General features: G+C 44.6%; 1 protein-coding gene and 1 non-coding gene across 6 annotated transcripts in view; both read right to left on the reverse strand.

The window, feature by feature from the left end:
• Positions 1-16,472, reverse strand: part of RALGAPA2 (Ral GTPase activating protein catalytic subunit alpha 2) — a 271,302-nt gene extending 254,830 nt beyond the window's left edge. For 3 of the 5 annotated variants that reach the window (XM_043882990.1, XM_043882989.1, XM_043882988.1), the window contains exon 1: positions 16,207-16,469. In XM_043882990.1, coding sequence (XP_043738925.1) covers positions 16,207-16,312 — 106 coding nt within the window. In that variant the 5' untranslated portion in view covers positions 16,313-16,469. Of the gene's footprint in view, positions 1-16,206 lie in introns of all 5 variants that reach the window. The other 2 variants (XM_043882987.1, XM_043882991.1) reach the window with 2 other exon arrangements.
• On the reverse strand, positions 12,337-12,409 carry TRNAR-UCU. Its single transcript has one exon. It is a non-coding gene; the product is annotated as a tRNA-Arg (tRNA).
• Positions 16,473-22,798: the final 6,326 nt, after the last annotated feature.

Raw genomic sequence — 22,798 nt, forward strand, 5'->3', positions numbered from 1 at the left:
CATGGGGTCGCAAAGAGTCGGACACAACTGAAGCAACTTAGCATACATGCACATACATGAAAAAATGTTTTGCACATGTATAACAAAGCAAGCACTTTAAACCCACCCACTCAAGCACCCCCGCAAGCGGCTCCACACTGCTCACCGATTCTCAGATGTCTCAGGGCCAACAGCTGGTGTGCTAGTAACCCAGTGCCCAAGCACCACGAGCCAAGCCCAGCAGAAGGAAGAGCCTAGAACACCGACATAACATTGATACTTCTGGAAGCATGCAGGGACCTAAACTACATATTCCTCTTTGCAGAAATTGAAACGGAAACTCAAAACTCTCACTTTCACTCTGCTGATGGTTTTGTTATCATTACACATTATTATAGCCATGTTGGGCTGTTTTAAATTTTTAAGAAATTTCCCCTGAACACAGACATATATTCAAATTTGTATCATAATGGACTCTTTCCATAGGTGTTCTCTGTAGAATTTAAACTGAAAGCGAGAGTGGCCTGGAGCAGGCACTCTGGTTTTCCCTCTGCCCCCCACACCCGGTCAGGCCCACAGCAGACCCCTGTCTTCCTAACAGACCCATGTGTTCAGGGACCATCCACCCCATAGAACTGTGTGCTCTTGGGGCAGGGGTGGGAGACCCGATGCTGCGGAGTCAATGACAGTGGGAACAGCCCCTCGCCAACCATGAGTTGAGGCTCAAGCCTGTGACCCAATGCTTTAGGCTCAAGCCTGTGCCCCTGCGAGCACTGGGAAGAATTCTGGTGGAGATGCCGGGAAAGGGTCACGGTTCATAAAGGGTCACAAAGCGCAAGGGCTTCTCTGGACGTTCTGCCCAGACGTTCTGTCCGGGCTGCATTTTGCAGGCATTTTGCCACTCAGAGGACAGACCTGCCACATGGACGGAGGACAGTAGGGAGGGCAGAGCAGGGAGGGGGAGCCAGGGGACGGTCACATCGCTGAGCAGCTGTGCCAGCTGGCTTGTGCTCACATGCTTTGGGGCCAATTTTCAAAGGAGAAAAAAAATTCTTCTTCGTTTATGCTTACACTTGGGTTTTCTGTTACCTGTATCCAAAAACATCTTTGCAGATTCTGACAGTAGAAACCAATCCTAGTATAACTAAAAGGTTGTAAAAGCTATAGTCACCCCACTTCATTTCCTAAGGTGTCTTATTTTCATTTCTTTATACCTATATGGTAAGATAGGTGCTGCTGCTGCTAAGTCACTTCAGTCGTGTCCGACTCTGCGACCCCACAGACGTCAGCCCACTAGGCTCCCCTGTCCCTGGGATTCTCCAGGCAAGAACACTGGAGTGGATTGCCATTTCCTTCTCCAATGCATGAAAATGAAAAGTGAAAGTGAAGTCGCTCAGTCGTGTCTGACTCTTAGCGACTCCATGGACTGCAGCCTACCAGGCTCCTCTGTCCACGGGATTTTCCAGGCAAGAGTACTGGAGTGGGGTGCCATTGCCTTCTCCAAGATAGGTGAAGAAAGTAAAATTCTAGAGGTCGGAAAGATGTTAAAAATTCTGTAACTCTAGATTGACAGTCCCCATGTAAAAGTGATTCTGATAAAGATATACTCCATGTACCTAGAGCTAAAGTTTTACAAAGCAGAGCTATTTTTAAACATTGCTGACACACCTCTCTCAAATGCAGGCTTCTAAAACTTTATTATTAACAGATATCAAGTGCCAACACAATCAAACAAAATATATACACCAATGAAATATAATGTTTAAATCTAATGTGTTTTATATACATTCACTTTTTATGAAGAATAGTGGATATACAATAAGTTACAGGTGTACAATATAGTGATTCACTATTTTTAAAGATTATACTTCATGTTTATTATAAAATATTGGTACATTCCCTATGTTGTATAATATATCCTTCTGGTTTAATTTATACATAATGGTTCATAAATTTTCATATATCTCTTCTTTCATAGGAAGCAAGTTTCATCAGATTTTTTAAGGCAATGCATAACTGTTTTTACTTTTCTTTCTTTTTAAAATCAGAATATAGTTGCCTTACAATGTTATGTTAGCTTCTTCTGTACAGCAAAGTGTTATCAGTTATACATATACATACAACCCCTCTTTCTTGCATTTCCTGCCCATTTAGATCACCACAGAGTATTCAGTAGAGTTCCCTGACTATATGGTAGGTTCTCATTATATCTACTTTACACATAATAATGCACTTCACTTTTCTTGATCTGAATTGGCCTGTGTTAGGCCAGATTCACTCAGATTCACTCAGGAAGGAAAGAGTTAGAGATAAAAATAAATAAAACAGGAGCTAAGTGGGAACAGCTCCAGCTCACTTCTAACAACTAAGCAGGCAGAAGAGAGGTGATGAGGGCAGAGAGAGGCATCATACTTATGTCAAACAATCATTATTAATAAGCATAATAACCACTTACAAAAGGGATTTGTATATATTAACTCAAACCTCCCAGAGCCCTAGGAAGTAGGCAGGGGAGGGTCAGCGGGGTCAGGTCCCCAGCAGGACTGGAACCCAGGCAGGCAGTCCGGCTCTCCCGCACTGCTTACCTGAGTGAGCCTAACATTAACAGAAAATGATGGAGGAAGTGCACGGAAGTACACTTGGAAACACCATTTTTTTGAAGTAGATAAGACAGAGTTGGTAGAAAGCCTACCAACTGTTTAGTAAACAGTTACTAAACTCCACAGAGAACCCAGAAGCTGGTATATTTAGGACACCAGAGCCAGCCTGCAAGGGGAATGACCTTCACTCCAAGACAGGTTAAAAGGGTGGCCTTTCTGTGAAATTAATTCAGCGGAGACTGAGACAGCCTTTCGCAAGGGGCTCTCTTTACTTCCAGAAACTCGCCCCGCCGTCCCCTGCCCCATCATCAGCCAGGACACCGTCAGGCCTGTCTCGTCCCTCATATGAGAAACCAGAGGCAGCCACCCTTCTCCCGCCAGCCTGGGTCTGCTGACAGCGCAGAGAGCCTGGACTCCCAACCTGAAATGGGTGGTGGGTAATTTGCCGTGTGAGTCCCATGGGACACAACAGGGCCATTTAAGTAACAGGTAAGTCTTCACTTACTGATGCGAAAAACGTCCAAGGCATGTCAGATCAGAAAGAGTGTCGGCCCATGCATAATAACTACTTGTGTAAAACTGCGTTTCTGTGTGCACGCACAACACATAGAGATCACACATCGGCAACAGCAAGCACAAAAACACACCTACCAAAATTTTAACACTGGTTATCAGGGGACTGAAGAATGTGAAGAGCTCTTTCACACTTAAATGATTTTTTGCTTATTCATATAAGTCAAATGTTTATAATGAGTATGTAAAATTCTACAACCAGAAAAAACTACAAAACTATTATTCATTTCAGAAACCAACAAACAAAAAGCTGCCACAGTGTTTCAGAGATTTTTTTCCAATGTCTGATTATTTATCGTAAAAAAGAAAAAGCACAGCAGACGTAACAGCAACCATAATTTCCTCCAAACGTGTCTGACTCAAGCTTGAAGAACATTCAAGATCCAAGTAATACAGAAAAGTAGTATCTTTACCAGGACGAAAATGCCCTAAAAACAGAAAATAATTTAAACTTCCTCTGCCCAACATTGTGAGTAGACCTTCTCTGTAACAACAGAGAAATTTTTTGTACATAAATGCCTTGTGATGATTCAGATCTAGAGGACTTTTCTGCTGTCTTTAGGGAAAGCTGCTTCTCTAATCATCATTCACCTCAAAGGGTAGAAAAATGATACAGTCGGGCAGGAAGAAATGATCTCTGTCCAGCCATTTGGTAGCTTGTACTGCACAGGAACAAACAATGCTGTGACCCCCCTGAATGCAAAAAGGTGATGAAATTTCCAATCACGGTCAGATTCACTTGGATGGGATAGCCTCAGCACACATTAAGTTTTGCTCAATCCAGGGCTCATCACCAACCATGGAGCAGACTCCCCTTCGATTCAGCAGCAACACCGGGTCGTAGAAACCACATATCTCTTCAATTATCACTGAGCTGAAGACCAAGACTCCCTCAGGCCTTTCCACTAAGAAACACTACCTAGAGGGAATTCCCTGGTGGTCAAGTGATTAAGATGTGGGCTTCCGCTCCTGGGGCCTAGGTTCGACCCCTACTCAGGGAACTAGGATCTTGCAAGCTATGCAGCATGGTCAAAACAACTTTTTTTTAGTGGCTCAAGTTCTTTAAAAAAGAAAAAGCAACACAATCTACAGCACAAACAGGGTCCTAACTTAGCAGGTAGGTACACGAAACCCAGTCCATCTGCTGCCTTTCACCACCGTTCATGGGATAAATTAACACTGCATTGACCCATGGATGTTTTCCTGTGCTCATTCATTTCCAGCCACTAGCTATTCTCCATTTCTTGTCCACATCAGGGCACTTCCTAAGGTACCTACTCTCTGGCTCTTACAAGAATTCAGGGTGATATAGCAAGTGCATTCCACGCTGTCACAAGCTCGAGCTGCTGCGTGGTCCAATCTCATGGCCCAGGGCAGTCGAGCATTCCTGCTCACTGGCCACAGTGGTCCCGGCCCGTCTCCTCATCATGACCCACTGCAATAGCAAGGAAGGAACGGCCACATGTGCTGAATATGGTTCCCTCCAAGTAAAGAATCTGCCTGCAATGCAGGAAACGCGGGTCAATCCCTGGGTTGGGAAGATACCCTGAAGAAGGAAATAGGAACCCACTCCAGTCTTCTTGCCTGGGAAATTCCATGGACAGAGGAGCCTGGTGGGCTACAATCCAAGGGGTCACAAAGAGTCGGACATGACTGAGCAACTGAACAGCAATAACATTTCCCTGGGGACCCAGGAGTGGGTCTGTTTGCACACACAGGAGGAGAGAGGTTTCTTTCAGGAGAACTTAATTCATGGTCTCGACTCATTTTTTGGCCATGCCACACAGTATGCTGGATCTTAGTTCCATGGCCAGGGATTGAACCCATGTCCCCTGCAGCAGAAGCATGGAGTCTTTACCACCAGTCTGCCAGGGCAGTCCCTTGAATTATTACTTTATTGATGGGAGCTTCTGGCTAGTGAAAACAATCTCTGGGGCAGGAAGGCTCTTAGAAATTTTTCTGAACATCCATATAGGTGGCTACTCCTCTCCCACAGACTCAGATCCAGGTACGTGGAAATCGCATTTTTGGTTTTTCTGAATGCAAGCTCAGGCATGCCCAGGGCTGAGTATAATACCTGACATGTGGTTGGTGTTGGATAAAAAATAACACGGGATTCTGGAGCCAGCTGCCTGGGTTCAGTCCTGTCGCTATCACTCACTAGCTGGGCAATGTTGGGCAATGTTCTTAATTTCTCTGGGTTTTATCAGGAAGATGGAGATAATGATAATCCCCACCCCACAGGGGAGAGGATTAAAAGTACATGTAAAGTATTTCTGGTGGTCCTTGGCACAGAGCAAGTGCCAATTAAATGCTACTTGTTATTATTACAAATAAGGAATCAAGATGTACAAAAAGCTGATGGTGTTCTTGGTATTATTTAGCATCAGTATCATTTAGTGAGCAAGATCAGGCAGAACACAGAGGAGCAGAATATAAAACCAAAGGCTACAAATGCCAATGGAAGATACAAAGAGCTGTGGGAATTTGAGAAAAGAACGTTTCAGGGGAGAGGGGTGAAGGCACTCTGTGTGAAGATGTGACGTGACTCTGCCGGCTCTGGAAAAATTCTGCGGGATGGGATGGCCGACACCCTCTAGGAGAAGGGACCAGGTATTCATTTGGGTTCTCTGGGAAATGGATATCAAAACAGGACTGTTCACACAGGAGGTTTATTGAGGGAGATGCCGTGAAGGACAAAGAGGAGGACCTGAGAAGGGCGGACTGAGCCCTGCACAGCGGAGGGGAGGGAGGGGGGCTGAGAGGCAGCAGAGGCCTAAGAGGCTGCTAGCCCAGGCGTCTGGGTCTCCGAGGAATGACCACGTGAGTAGCCCACGTGCTCAGTAACTGGCTGGAGGAAGCCCAGGAGGAGCCCAGCCCTGGCTACTCAGTGGAGATGGGTCCAAGGGCAGCACCGGGAGCATCGGTCACTGGGGCCCCGCAGTGGAGCTGATCTGAGCACAGCCTCTCACGGCTCCCACGGCTGGCACAAGCCGGGGCCCTGGTACCTCCTGTGTCCTTGAAAGTATGCTTGAGCCTCAGCAAATATGTGCCATCGCTGAAAGTCAAACACAAGACCATATCCTTATCTTTTTCAAAAGTTTTTTTTTTTTTAACTAAACTGCAACTGCAAAAGCAAAATCAAAGTACATATTTACTGTTATAAATGACAATTACTTTTAAAATAGCGTTCTGTGTCTTTCAGATGTGGTCTCAGTTTCTGAAACAACATAAAAGACGTAAAGTGATTATGAAACATCTCTTTTCTAAAAATCAAAGTTAAAGCCCTCAGAGGAAGATTCAGAACGAAGAAAGAAGGCTCTACTAAGAATCTAGAAGGAAAATTCCTTTATAAACCGGTTGCTTGAGGCCGCAATTTGCTCAAATGAGAAAATATTTTGTAGACATGTGAAGAGCTACACAAATATGAGATAGCAATACAGTCAAGTGACGTCTCAGGTGGGGTGAAGTCACATGAAAGGTAAAAATGGAGAAAATCCCAATTACCCTTGAATACGGGAGCCACACCCAGCAGGGAAGGCGCTCCCACAGTGAGGGACATGAAGGAAAGAGGACCTATGGGGACACAGCCATGACCCTCCTCAAGCCACTGCTCGGGAAGGGTAGGCAAAATCCGTACCACTTAAACTGTCCCCATTTTATTTATTTATATATATATGTGTGTGTGTGTGTATATACACACATATATATACATCATGTTTATACATATTTACACATATACATTTACATATATAGTCCATCCTAAAGGAAATCAGTCCTGAATAGTCATTGGAAGGACTGATGCTGAAGCTGAAACTCCAACGCTTTGGCCACCTGATTCGAAGAGCTGACTCATTTGAAAAGACCCTGATGCTGGGAAAGATTGAAGGCAGGAGGAGAAGGGGACGACAGAGGATGAGATGGTTGGTGATATCACTGTCTCGATGGACGTGAGTTTGGGTAAACTCTGGGAGTTGGTGATGGATGGGGAGGCCTGGTGTGCTGCAGTCCATGGGGTCGCAAACGGTCGGACACAACTGAGCAACTCAACTGAACTGAACTGATTTATATACATATACATTTCCCCCTTCTGGCCAAGCATTTCATGACATAAGTTAAACTGCATTTATGAGCTCTCCCCACCCCCCACAATGAACAAAAACAAAGCCTCTCCGATTACAGTGTTTATTTTGTGAAGATGCACGGCAGAGAAAAAGGAGTAAGACACCTTCAGTTCCTGTCACTATACCAGCGAGAAAACTAGTCAGCAGTTGACTTGCCCTCGTACCTTCACAGAAAAAGCAGAAGCCATGGTCCGAGAGGTCCCTGCACCACCCTATCACCCCACACCCGGTCCCTGCTTCTTCCGAGCGGCCTCAGACAGAGAGGAGCCCCTGTGTCAAGCCTGTTCTGTCCCACCCTCTGGATCCCGCAGCAGATCACAACTTTCATCATTTTAGCCCCTTTCTCTCTATTTCTTCAATTTTGCTCTTTTATTATTTCCTTCTCCTACATGTACAAAAATTCAAATTCCCCCAGGTCTTAAAAAATGTAAAACTTATATCTACACACACACACAGACCCATCCATCCTTGATCTGGAATTTCCCAGTCTCTTCCTGGCATATGAATGTGTGCTCTCCCCGTGGCAAGGCCCAGAAATAGGACTCAAGCTGGCTAGAGCAAAAAACCAGGGTGTTCTGGGCTCCTACAGCTGAGAAGCTCGGGTGGGGATGGTGCAGACGGGGTTGAGCTCCTCAGTTCACACAGGGTCCATGGACTCTCTTCACTCTCCATCTCTCCGCTCTGCTTCCTTCTCACGGTGAACTCGATTCAAGGCAGGTGCTCCCCCCATGGAGGGAAAGGCAGCACAGGCTACATCCTCTTGGCTTGTCATCTCAAAGGAGAGGAGCTCTCACCCTCCAGGCATCCATGTTTCAAACCTCAGGGAGACTGCGGCTCCTGGACCATTCACCGGGGGAAGACCCTGGATTTGGCTCCTCCTCTGTTTAAAACTCTTGCCTGGATTCCCAACATCCACCAACAGCACAGGATGAAAACCGTGCAGTCACACGGTGGCCATGCCTTCACCTCTGCACCAGCTGCTCTTTCCTGCAGCTCCTCACCCCCAACTTGCCCGCCTGGGAAACTTCTGCATTCACAATTCCAGACCCACCTCAGCCCCACGTGCCCTCAGGAAGCACTGCTGGGTTCTCCAAGGGGCTTTCTGAAGTGCCTCCTCTCCACCTGCAACCACCCATACATTTCCACACACCCCACCCAGGCACCAACACCCTCGTGGAAATGTAGCGATTTACTTGTCTGTCTCCCCTAGCAAACTGCAAATCCCGTGCTTGTGCCTTATTAATCTCTGAAGACACAGCCTACCAAGCAGACACATACACACAGACACACATATCCACACACACAGACTCAAAAAAGTACGTGAAACCAAATTTTTTAAAAAATCCAAAAACAAGATAGTGGCTTACTACATTTATACTTTCATTATGCTAAATTTTACAGTAGAGTAACATATTGCTTCTTTTAAAGATAATTTGAAACTTTGAATTGAATTGATTTGCTATTTTGAAAGTCAATTTTTTAAAGACAATAAGCAGTTCTCTACAGTTTTATCTCTGGTACTTAGTTTGGAGACTAGAAATTAGTACACTAAACAACTAGTAGAAGTTATGTATGTCCATCAGCAAATAAAGCATTTACAAGCAAAATAAAAATTATAAAATTTTTCATTAAAATACTCTGGACCTACCAATTACCCCTCTTCCCAGAACCCTTGTAGCTCAGTTGGGAAAGAATCTGCCTGCAATGCAGGAGACCTGGGTTCGATTCCTGGGTTGGGAAGATCCCCTGGAGAAGGAAATGGCAACCCACTCCAGTATTATTGCTTGGAAAATTTCATGGACAGAGGAGCCTGGCGGGCTACAGTCCATGGGATCGCAAGAGTAGGACACGACTTAGCGACTAAACCACCACCAGAATAAAAGGTCAAAGGCAAAATAAAAATTATAAAAGTTTTTACCCAAAATACTCTGGACTCAATTACCCCTCTTCCCAGAATTAAAGGTCAAAGGCAGCCTTTTTCAGTTATCTCAAAGAAAACATCTGAACTCAGTCAGACTTTCATCCTAGGTCCACCTTTCTCATACCAGAGAATCTCCAGCCTAAGGAACAGGGGTGGGGTATCTGTGTGACATATATGTGTCCAAAGTTCATTTTATATTCCAGAAGTTACAGGTAAAAAATGTGAGCAACTGATGAAAAATGAAGAAAGGGAGCATTAGGGCCAAATCACTTGGCTTCAAACAAGGTCACCAGAGAGAAGCCATCCCACGACTGCCTGAAGGGCCTGGTTTATACGCCCCAGCTCTGTGCTGGCTGCGGAGTGTCCATGTGGCATTCATGTCCAAGGAACTATTTTACCACCTGTGATGGCTGCCAAGGACACGGAGAGGCCAGCGAACACGAAAACACAGGAGGAGCCTTTTTATCTTCTGTCATGTTCACATCAAATACGGCCTCAAGGTCTGCCTAGAACAATACAGTGAAAACGGGCTAGGAAGAGGGCAACGAACCTCAAAGCAACATGTCTGGGAGACATGGGGGCTTTGGTTTACATGTTAACATTCATTCTGGTGGGATATTCTCTGGTATGTAAATATGCTTTTGAGTCAGGATAACTAGCAAAAGCACGACATGAGCTGTACAATCCCATGACTGCCAGCCCTGCCCTTTATGGGCAGGAGTCCACCTCTGGGAGCTTCAGTTTCCCCATTTCCAGGTTGGGGGTGGGGACACCACCACAGTCATCAGAAACTGGGGGACAACCCAGTGAGACCATGACACTGATAAACAACCATGTCACAGCTTCCTAACCCCTCATTAGGCTCCAGACCCCACGTTTAACAACTTCCCGATGGTCGGTCCCATTTGGATCTCGCCTTTCTCTCAAACTCAACACAGTTCAGTTCAGTCGCTCAGTCGTGCCCAACTCTTTGCGACCTCATGGACTGCAGCACGCCAGGCTTCCCTGTCCATCACCAACTCCCAGAGCTTGCTCAAACTCATGTCCATCGTGTCGGTGAGGCCATCCAACCATCTCCTCCTCTCAACTCAAACTCAACACACATCACACCAAACTCACCTTGTTCTGTTATTAGCCAGGGTCTCCTCCCAACCCTCTGGCTCTATCCATGGCACCCCTACTCTCCCAAATACCTAACATCAATGATCAAATTTTAACAAGGTGTTTGCTGCCACTGCTGCTGCTAAGTTGCTTCAGTCAAGCTCGACTCTGTGCGACCCTAGACAGCAGCCCGCCAGGCTCCTCTGTCCACTGGATTCTCCAGGCAAGAATACTGGAGTGGGTTGCCATTTCCTGCTCCCAACAAGGTGTTTACTGCTGGTCAGATTATAGAGGATTTGACTGTTTCACCCTTGCTGCCAGAGAGCATTTGAACAACACTGAGGAGAGCACAGTGAATCAAGGCATAAACATGCTCAACCCAGCAACCTGACTTCAGCGAATCTATTCTACGGCAACAAGGCAAAGTGCAGAAAACGCCGTTTCCCAAGATGTTTAGAGTAGTAGTATTTACACCCGAGAAAGAAAGAAAAAGAAGGAAAAAAAAGAGGAAAAAAAGGATTGACGAAGAAAGGAACCTATTTAATCACCAGAGAATAGTCTCAACAAATACCTGTTGTTAATAAAAATAAAAGGAAAAAGACATAGGTAGAAGCTAACAGGAAGTTTAAAAGGCAATATTTACAACTTGTGAATAAGCAAACTTGTCCCTCCTTAAAGCAACAGATGCACAGAAGGAAACCTATCAAAATATTCGATTCTGTTCTATGGGCATAAAGAGCATCAGTGAACAGTTATTTTCTCCTCCCTGGTTCCAAATTATTTGGTCTGAACACTGGGGTCACTAGAGTTGACCGGGCTGTGGCCCCTGACCCCAAACCTCTTCTCCTTCAGATTCACCACTCTTCGTCCAGCTTCTGCAAACCACACTTGAATCTAGAATCACTAGTTTCTGCCTCGGGGTCCTTCATGACTCCACCCTTCTCTCCAGTTGTCACCTGTCAGCTCCTCCATCGCCAGCCTTCCCAAGGACTCCCTGCCCTCCCACCAGCCCCGTTCTATCCTGGCCCTGCTGGCAGGGAGGCAGTTCACAAATCTTATCATTTGACCTGCTAAGAATTCTCCAAGTGCACCCTCTCACCTGCAGCATAAAATCGAAGCATCCAACCCCTTGTGATCTGGCCCCAACTGCCTCAGCTTCTACCCGGTCAGGCTACCCCTCCCCATCTCCCCCATGACCTCATAGTCCATCTCCCCGTCCTGCCCTCACCCCTGGTCTATACGCCACTCCAGCCACTGCTCTGATACTGCAGACGCCCTCAGGGCCAGGGTTCCAGCACCGAGTCCTCCGTGTCTGAGGTTCTTCGCTCTCATGCATCGTCTCCCAGATACATCTCCACCACCAACTCCTCCCCTTCTCAGCTGGAAAAGCCCTCCCCACCCTTGACTTTCCCCAAATCTAACCCTGCTCTGCCCAGCAGGCCGTGCTCGCCACGAGGGGCTCCCCAGCACTGGAAATGGGGCTGGTCTGACCAGAGACATGCTGCAAGTGAACAATACATGCACGACTTCCAAGACATGCTATGTGAAGATAGTGAAAAAACTCAACGTTTTACTTGGACTACCTATTGACAAAACAGATGTATAAGGTTAAATAAAAGGTATTACTAAAATTAATGTCACCTGTTTTCTTTCTGTAATATTTTTATTTTTTAATATTTATTTTGTTCATTTATTTATTTGGCTGCACTAGGTCTTTGGTTACAGCGTGTGGGATCTAGTTCCCTGACCGGGGATTGAACCCAGGGTCCCTGCACAGAGTGTGTGGAGTCTTAGCCACTGGACCACAAGGGAAGTTCCTCACCTGTTTCTTTTTTTACCTTTTTAGATGTGGCCACCAGAGCAGTTTAAATTACACCTATGGCTCACATGTATTTCTACTGGACAAAGTTCGTCTAACCTTTAGTCATTCTTTCGGTCCTGGCATGAGTAAAACCTCCTTCAAGATGCCCTATCTTTGGTCTTTCTAGTGTTTTGGGGTTTTTTTTTTTGCCACATTACTCAGCATATGGGACCTTAGTTCCCCAATCAGGAATCGAACCCATACCCTCTGCATTAGAAATGCAAAGTCTTCACCACTAGACCACCAGGGAAGTCCCCCCCTCTTTGTTATTAATGATCTTTTCTGCACGTTGAAATCCTATAATGGAGTCTACCATATAAGCCACTATCTAAGTACATAACACATTATATGCTTACTAGTAAATATTTTATATCTATTGCTCTTGCCACATCAATGCCATGTCTAAACCCTATTTAATAGCAGGCACTCAACTTGTTATTAGGCATGGAATCTCTGCAGCAGCACGAGAGCAATACACAGTATTTTAGTTCTGTTTTTGTTTACTTATTTTCTTTCCTGAGGATGATTTCAACAATGTAAGGAGAACTGGGAGTCGGGAATCGAAGAGCTCTTTGTTCTTCCTCCAACTCAGATAATATATTCACAACATTTAGTACCTGGTTTGGCCAACGAGCCCTGCCTGGTCTCGGTTCTCCCCCATCCTTTAATATAAAGTTAAGAATATCAGGCTAATCTATGATATACAGCCAAGTCAAAGTAGCTAAGTTAAGTTCTAACTGGAGTCATTACCGTGATACGAACAAATACTCTCCTTTTCCCAGCTAACTGTATCTTTCTCAGCCAGTTGTCCTAAATACAGACTACTCTTTTTGAAGAGGGAAAGGATCCATCACAATTACTCAAACAAGAAAGGAGAAGGGACAGCCCATCAAAAGGCTTGTCCTAGCCTATTAATGACAGGAAAGAAGTGATGAGAGAGGAAACTGTTAAATGTCTACTCGGAGCTGAAGTAGCTCATACAGTACACTCATAATAACCTTTATGAGGCAGACATTACCATACCCACTTCACAAAGTGAAGAAACTGAGGTTCACAGACGGGCTGAAGAACTGGCCCAAGGTCATGCAGCCGCAGGCTATAGATCCAGGTCAGCGGTATCAACTTTGTATTTAAAAACTAATGTGGCCTTATCACTTGAAAATATGTGACAAGCAAGAGAATTATCTAAATATACAGATAAAAATACAACAATAATTTTGATTCATTTCCTTCAATTGATTTTTTCTTTGCAAATATATCTATTTTTTTTCCTGCTAGTTTATTGAGACATAATTGACATATAGCACTGTGTAAGTTTAAGGTCTATAACATAATGATATGACTTACATATACCACAAAATGATTATCACAGAAAGTTCAGTGAACACCCATCATCTCAGAGAGATAAAAAATTAATGAAATAGGAAAAATGTTCTTTCTTTTGATGAGAATTCTTAAGATTTACTCTTTTAACAACTTGCATATATAACATACAGCAGTGTTAACTACATTTACCACATTGTACATTACATTCCTAGTACTTATTTATTTTATTACTGGAAGTTTGTACTTTCTGACTGCATTTATTCAATTATCTTCTCCCCCCGCCCCCCCACATCCTGCCTCTGGTAACCACAAATCTGGTCTCTCTCTCTTTTTCTATTTTTTTTTAATTTTTAATTTTTATTGGAGTATAGTTGATTTACAATATTGTGTTAGTTTCTGCTGTGAGCAAACTGAATCAGCTATACGTATACATATATCCACTCTTTTTAAAATTCTTTTCCCATATAGAACATTACAGTGTGCTGAGTCGAGTTCCCTGGGCTATACAGTAGGTTCTTATTAGTTAATCTATCTTACATATGTGCTCAGTCGTGTCTGTCTCTTTGCAAACCCATGGACTGTACCTCGCCAGGATCCTCTGTCCATGGGATTTTCCAGGCAAGAATACTGGAGTGGGTTGCCATTTCCTGCTCCAGGGGATCTTCCCAACCCAGGGATCAAACCTGCATCTTTTGCGTCTCCGGCATTGGCAGGCAGATTCTTTACCACTGAGCCACCTGGGTGTGTATATGTCAATCCTGATTCAAATAGTTTCTTGATCTTGGCTAAGTCCAAGCTTTCAGATCAGAAGGTCTTTTTTTCTAAGCAGAGTTTTCCATAAAGTAGCAAATCAATAGGGTATGTGATGTGGTGGGACCACTACATTGCTGTACTATTTGTCTTTAAAGCCTTTAAACCCACAGTTGTAAGCAAGAGTTTACACTAAACAGTATGAACCAGAATGCCTCAGACATGTTTACAAAAATCTAGTCCCTACAGATAAAGATTACATTAATAACTGTAGACAATCCACAACAACAACAAAAACGGTATACATAAGGAATATGAAAGAGCCCCTCCAGGCTACAAAACTGAGGTCAGATATCTCAATGAAAGGACAAAACAAAGTTCCTCAAAATGAGACAAACACTTTCAAGTGAAACCACAGGGCCTTGAAAATTAATTACTTTCTCAGAACGGTAACAACCTACTATGTGTCCTAAGAAACCCAACATCTAGGTTTAAAGGATTCTGCCTTTGCAAAAGGTAGCAAACTTAATCCTGTAGGCTTGGACTGAACATAAGTTCAAGTTCTCTACCACAGAGTAAGTCCCTGAGCAACAACTGCTTTAAAATACCTCTCTGCTCTGCTCTCCATTATCAAAAATGCCCCTGCAGTAGGTGTTAATAAGTCACTAAAGAGACCCACACAATACGACCTGTGTGTGCCTAGTATTTCAGCACAGGAAGTAGAAAGCTCCATTTACCAAGAAGACTGCATTTCACTTTCAAAAGTCTTGAAAGCTAATCCCTCTAACAGTACCTAATTTACATTTCATTCCAAACTGACCAAGCCGGCAGTGGCATCTCAAGGAATCCGAGAATGTGAAAAACTTCACTTGGCAAAACTAGGTGTGTGGATTTTTCTTCCTTAGAGGTACTCCACAGTATAAATAGAAATCATTTGCAACTTTTAATCTCATGAACAAGAGCTTTATTTAAAATTCTCACATGTACAATGAATTCTGTTATGCCCTCTTTCCTCAAGTGACAGACACATGAAGACTTTGTGCCCTAAATCAGGCAATTTTGCTCCTTTCAAGAAGAAAAAAAGACATCTAGAAGAAACATATTTTTTTCACAGCCCCCAAAATATACAAAGACAAGTCTGTATATACACAGTAAAGGTGTTTACATTCTAAACAAAAATTAAGACTAAAGGAGGTAGGAAGAAAAAACAAATAGCAGAGCAAACTGGCTACAGATCACAGGTGGCAGGTGAAGGGAGGCCTTGGGAACACTTGACACCCTTGGGGGTGAGCTTCACCCCAGGTCAAGTGCAGGCCCACCTGGGGTCTGCAGTTCCTCCACCCAACGGGCTCACAAAAACGCAAGAAGCCGCAAAACCGTCAGGGTCATCTTGACAATAAAACATAAGCAGCCTCCTGGAACCCAGGAAAGTCACCCCTCCCACCCAGCAAACACGAGGAGACCCCTTCACACCATGGACACAAAGAAACCGAGTCAGCCAGATCCATGGGAAGAGAGATGACACTTAAATTTATCCCGAGGCCATTCGGAGGCTCAGTCTACTGGGGGACCAGACTCAAAAAAAGTAAAATTAAAAGTGGCGGGGGTTAGGGCGGGTGGGGGGGTGGGGAGATGACAGTTCAATTCAGTCTGCGCTGGGACCCCACTTGGGACCACTTAGGGTCTCGGACTCAAACATTAAAATTAAGAGCTGGGAGGGGAGATGACAGTTCGATGGGTGCGTGCAACGACCCCCAGGGTTTGCTGGGGAGGGGACCGTCCCGCCGCAGCCCGGCTCCGAGGCCACCCGGGGAGGGGGAGGAGTTTACAACTCAGGGGGCCGCCGAGGAAGCCCGCGGGGAACGACGCCGGGACCCACGCGGAGGGTCTGCGCCCCCAGCCCGGCATGGCGGCCCGACGACCCCCGCCCGATCCCGGCAGGAGCGCGCCCTCGGCCGCGCCGCGCCTCACCCAGCAGCGCCCGCAGGTGCTTCAGGCGGGTCAGCACGTCCTTCTTGGGGTCCAGCACCTTCTGGGTGGACTTCTTCACATCCCCGTGGCTCCTCCGGGAGAACATCCCGCCGCGGGAAGCCGGACCCCGCCGGCGGGGCAGGAGGCGCCTGCGCCGCGCGGGTCACAGCAGAGGGTCGGGCCGGCGCGTGTCGCGCGGGCCGCTCGCCGCCCCCCCCTTCCCGGCAGCAGCCGCCAGCGCCGCCGCCGCCGCCGCCTTTCCAGCCCCGGCTCCAGGAAGGAGGGGCGGGGGCCGAGCCGGCGCGGGGCGGGGCAGGAAGGCGGTGTCGACGCGAAACCCGCCGCCCCGCCCCCCGCGGGAGGCGCCGGCCGCCACCACCACCCCGCCGCCCCCGCCACGGGCGCTGCGCACCGGCGCGAGGTCCCGCCCCGCCTCGTGGGGGGCGGGCCCGCGCGCGGAGCCGGCGCCGCGAGTCACAATAGAAGGTGGCCCCCCGCGCGCACGCTGTACTCCGAGCCCCGGGATGCTCCGTGACCGCGACCTCCAACGAGGCTGGCGTGTTTTCCGCGCGATCGGAGTCAGTGCGCCCGCTCAGGGCACGTGCCCCGCTCGCTAGGCCACCAGCGCTCCTGGGAAATGTAGTTCTCCAGGAGGCCGGCCCCTGAGACCGCCTCTCCAGATGGGTGCAGCATCTGCCCGACCCCCTACCTACCCCTGGAGGCCCAGGCTTCTGTATCTGCAGCCTTTCGCGCCCACCCCAGTTCTCCCTACTGCAACGTACATCAAGAAGGACACACAGTAGGACAACTGTCAAAGCTTTTACAATGTAAACCATCTAAGTTTTGACTTCTGAATTCACACTAGGTACTGAGGTTTCACTTGTGGCTCAGCGGTGTAAAGAATTTGCCTGCAATGCAGTAGACCTGGGTTCTGTCCCTGGGTCGGGAAGATCCCCTGGAGCAGGGTATGGCGATCTAATCCAGTATTCTTGCTTGGAGAATCCCATGGTCAGAGAACCCTGGTGGGCTACAGTCCATGGGGTCCCAAAGAGTTGGACCCGCCTGTGCGACTAACACACGATGAGGGAAGGAGTGGTAAACCCTTCGGCCATATCAAAATCAGAGCTCCAATTATGCACTAAAATGAACAGCTTTGGAAGAAGGGAAAGGAATGCTTAGACTCTGGGAGAGGAGGCCTCTGGTTCCTGGGACCCATCCTCACTTGGAATATGAGAGTACTTCACCCGGAGGGCTCCTCAACTTCTCACCTCTTGCTTTGTAGGAAGTGCATGTTCTCTGTGTTGTGCAAGGCTACCTAGCAAAACAGTAGCAGAACCAGAAATAGAACCTGAGGGACCTGACTCTCAGGCTGAGATGCTTTTTAAAGCCAGGTGCCTGTAACCTGGGGCAAGACTTTGAGATGCAAGATGGTCTGGAGATTTCTTTCAGCTCTGTGGGGATATTTACTGCCATCTGGATCCTTTGATGCTTCAAATTTTGACCACATTTTAGCTGGCTTAAGCTGTTCAAACTTAAGCTGTTTAAAATCACGTGGTTTCCATCAGGTTGGGATAACACAACTGTCTTTTCCTCAGTCAGCTAAACTAACTGCAGGGAAGAGCCAGCGATTTACATGGCCTTGTATCCTCATTCCTAAACTCAGTATTTGACCTTGAAAGCACTCAATAAAAGCTTGTGAAGGAAAATGGGATAAAAAGCTAAAATAGTCTTACATATTTAATCAAGGCATGCAAAAAATATCTCCTAGTTGTTAGAACCTCTATTTTTCAAATAGCACTGATAGAACTGGGATATATTCATACAAAGGAATGTTACTTAGGAATAAAAAGAAATAGACAACCAATAAACCCAATAGCATGAATCTCAGACCCAGAGATGGAGGCCCCACACTCAGGATGATGACAGGATGGATCCCCAGGTGTCATCTCCATCAGGACCACAAACCTTCCCTGACTGTCAGAAGAGACAACCTTCCCTGTTGAGTGAAGACATTCTGGGTGCCTTTGCTACAGAAATTTAGTCTGTACTTGGCTACACATAGTAAGTCACAATATTCACCACAACATTCCTTTAAGAAGATACCTTTCATTGTACTGATGGAAAAAATAGGATGCTCTTGCCTTAGGGAATTCAATTTTTCTGTCGCAAAACAACCTGTTATCGAACTATTGTTGAGCACCTGCTATGTGCAAGGCAGGAGTGTAAACCTTAGGGATAAAAAGCTGTATAAGATGCAGCCTCCTGACCTCTAAAGCTTCCAATTTAGTTGAGAGGCAGAGCAACTAGAAAACTGAGGAGACAAACAATAGTGTTCAACGAACACATGACATGGTCCAAACTTGGTGGTACCAGAAACAGACATTCATGCATGTAGATTCATCTGATCCATCATATCTAACCTTTACTTACTTATGAAAATATAGAACTCTGAGTCGTCTCTAAAAAGCCAAGAAATTTAAGCTATTATTTTGGGCTTTTCACCCACCCACCATGAATATTCCAAGTGAAATACAAATAAATAAAAATACTCTTCTTATTTTCTGTTGCACTGCAAAATAATTCCTGCTAGACTTGAGCAAATCACCTGCTTTGCAATTAATGTTTATCCCTGGAGATTCAGAGTGTCAAGTATTTTGTAGACACTTGAGTGCTATTGAAGAAGTAGCCTGCTGACACCAACAAATACAGATAATGAAATACACTTACAATGCAAATAAAGACCACCTTGAAATGCCATTTTGATTAGCAAAATAGAAACGTGATTTGACAACACACTCTGGTAGCAGAGCTGTGTGTGCATGAGTGCTGAGTCCCTTCAGTCATGTCCGACTCTGTGACTCTTTAGACTGTAGCCCACAAATTCCTCTGTCCATGAGACTCTCCAGGCAAGAATACTGGAGTGGGTTGCCATGTCCTCCTCCAGGGGATCTTCCTGACCCAGGGATAGAACCTGTGGCTCCTGCATTGCAGGTAGATTCTTTACCACTGAGCCACAGGGAAAACCCGGCAGAGCTGTAGAGAAGCATAATTGATAGGAGTGTAAAATGATACAATTCCTATAGGGGAGAATTTGGCTAAATTACAGAAATTTGTCCGTTGACACTGAAATCCTACTTTTGAGAGTCTATTATGAAGTAGAGTCTATACCTGCACAAACATAAAACCACATGTGGAAGTTTACTCCTTTGGCATTATTTGCAATAATCAATATAGTAAAGTTGAACAGATATGTCCATGTCCTAATTCCCCAGAACCTGTGGTTGTGACTTTTTGGAAAAAGAATCCTTGAATATGGTAGTCAGGTTAAGGATCTCAAGGTAAAATCATCTTGGATTACCTGGGTGGGCCCTGACTCTGGTGAGTGTCCTTGTAAGACATGGGAGACTTTGTAAGTACACAAAGAAGGTGAAACAGAGGCAGATTGGCGTGATGAGACCACAAGCCAAGTGACCCCTGCAGTCACCAGAAGCCAGGAGCCAGGAAGGAGTCTCCCTGGGGGTCTTCCAAAGGGAGACTGACCCTGACCTTGATTCCAGACTTCTGGATTCCAGAATTGGGTAAAAATTAATTTCTGTACATGCACACACACCTGAACCCAGTCCATCCACATAAGACAGTTCTGTGCAACCATAAGAAGTAATGAAAAAATTTCCTATGTTCTCATTTTGCTTCATTCATTCACTCATTCTCTCACTCATTCACTCATTCTCTCACTCATTCATTAATATCTCAGCATAATCAGGGAATGTTGTTCAGTAGGATGGTTTTGCTTTAACGAACTTGTACCCATATTTTAAAATTCTAGGCTTCTTTTCTCAGAAGTCTTTCTAAAATAGACCTCAGGCTTCCCCATCTTCCATTTTATTGAGTTATAATTAGCACACAATATTATATTAGTTTCAGGTGTACAACATAGTGATTCAATATTTTTATGCATTACAAAATGATCACCACAATAAGTCTAGTCACCACCTGTCATCAGACATAGTATTTCCAATATTACTGGCTATATTCTCTATGCTGTACGTTAATCTCCATCTTCTTGAACAGACTATTCATTGTTTCTGAAACCATAATTTATTTCCCCCCCACCTCTGTGGCCCCCTGCATCTCCTCCTAAATTGGCATTGCTACTAACAACAAAGGAGAAACACCCCATAGACTTTCCGTATCTAATTTTGACCACATCTTGCCCCAAACTGACTCATGGCTATCAGAGACAATTTGTGTTCATCTTCTTAACTTCCACAGTTGGAATCATTCCAGATACTTAGACTTGCCAGCTCTGTGGTTTCCAGGTAACCAACTTGTTAATGTATTTTATTTCCAAATTTTTCTTTCATCAGAATTTTTCAGATTGGAAGAATTTTTTTTAGATTGACTAAAACACCTCAAGCCTGAATGTTAATCCTAATTGTCATGACTGTTATGTTAATTTTAATATCAGGAAAAATTCAACTTTTATCCACAAATATTCCTGTCAGATAAATTCATTGTACCTTTCCTCTGGATTACGGTTCATTGGGTCAGACATACTGTGGATCTTCATTTGGATGTTATTGCTACAAACAGCCTCACCAGGTTGTCTGTTTTTTGTTAATCTGGGACTCTTTGCACTCTTATCTTCTTAGAAAAGATACAATATAATAAATTCAAGTTTTTTTCTTGCATCAGCTTTCACCCTAAAATACTGACTTAACATCATTTAATATGTATCTTGTGCTCCTGAGAATCTACACCTAAAATTCCCAAAAAAGCATGGCTGACAACCCTTCATAAGAATGAAATGCAATGCCCAATGCTTAAGAAACAAGAAACCCAATCTCTGTTTTCCAGATGATATATTACTGTATACCCTAAAAACATGTATTATTTTCTCCTCCAAAAATATTTCCTATTAGTTTCTTTTCTTTCCAAATCTGTCAAGAAAGGAGATTTAATACTTAACTATAAACTTGACTATAAATCATTTTATATGAGAATTTTAATTCACAAAAGGCTCAAAAAAGTTTTTGAAAATGTTCTATTCATTTTGATATGTCTGATGGATGCCTGATAACAGAGTGATGCCCAAAGGGAAAGAAACCTAATCGTTTTTCTAAATGTATTCAAGCAGATGTTTTCACAGCTGTGCATTTCAACCACGATGTCATCTTCTGGGGACATATTTTCTTTTTTTATCATCAAAACATTAATAACATTTTGGTATTAAATCATGGGTATAGATCAACAGTAGAAAAAATAAGCACAGAAGTAAGCACATGAGAATGTATGTAAGTTTAAAAAAAAAAAGTCTTTGCATGATAATGCTTGAAAAATCAAGAATCATGGAAACTCTGTCAATAGAAAAAAAAATTGAATAAAAGATGACGTATGAAGGCTAGAGAGACAGATTTACATAAGACAAGACGTCTGCAAAAATTTGTCACCTTCACCTCTGCTCCCAATAAACAAAGTGTCATCATTAGATTTAATATTAGATCAGATACACACTTTAATTTTCAACTGGGTGTTAAATTTTCTAAAAATGAATGCAGAGTATGAAATGTCAACAGAGTGTATTTACTCAAAATGGAGAACACCATCATACAGCTTGTTTTCCTTGCAGATTCCTGCAGTTCTCTAGGGAAAAAAAATGAATCTCAAAATAATTATTGGAGAACATAACCTTTCTTGGGAAAAACAATACAAGAGTTCAAATTCTTTTCCTGATCTACACATAGACCTATGTCTTAAGTTTAGAGTTTTTACTTGTTATTTCAGACAGGATTCTCAGTTGCAAGCAACAGCAAAAGACAATTGATTTAAAGAATGTTGGCTGTCAAAATCAATGGGAGACTGGAAAAACAGGCTTAGAAAATAACTAGGAAAATAGGTACTGATGCAGCTCTGAGAGTTACAAAGACAATGAGGATGAAGCTTCAACCCCCCGAGAAGTCACGATCTAATGGAGGAGATAGACACCTACTTAACTAGACAGTAGTAATTCACAGCAGCGATACATGCAATGCATTACACAAGATGGCAGGGAGAATTGCAAAATGACAATGAAAGGAAGATTCAGAGAAGGCTTCCTGGAGGAGGTGATACCTGGAACTGAGAAAGGATGAACACACCCAAGGCAAGGCTAGGAGGTAAAGCCTATGCAAAGGGCTGTGTGAAGAATATCAGAAGCAGTTTGATTTTGTGTGGTTCTACCCAGCTTTGTGCTGTGAAATCAGTTCTGAATATTCACTGGAAGGACTGAAGCTGAAACTCCAGTACCTGGCCACCTGATGCGAAGAACTGACTCATTGGAAAAGACCGTGATGCTGGGAGAGATTGAAGATGGGAGGAGAAGAGGACGACAGAGGATGAGATGAGTGGATGGCATCACCGACTCCATGGACATGAGTTTGAGCAATCTCTGGAAGTTGGTGATGGACAAGGAAGCCTAGCGTTCTTCCCTGGGGTCACAAAGAGTTGGACACGACTGAGCAACTGAACTTTGTGCTGTGATAATATTCAGCATACTACTGAGGTTACAGAAATGAGAATGTATTCTTGTAGCCTTGTAAAAACAGCAGGGCCT

The sequence above is a fragment of the Cervus elaphus genome, chromosome 23 (genome assembly GCF_910594005.1).
Source record: "Cervus elaphus chromosome 23, mCerEla1.1, whole genome shotgun sequence".
NCBI classification, from domain to species: domain Eukaryota; kingdom Metazoa; phylum Chordata; class Mammalia; order Artiodactyla; family Cervidae; genus Cervus; species Cervus elaphus.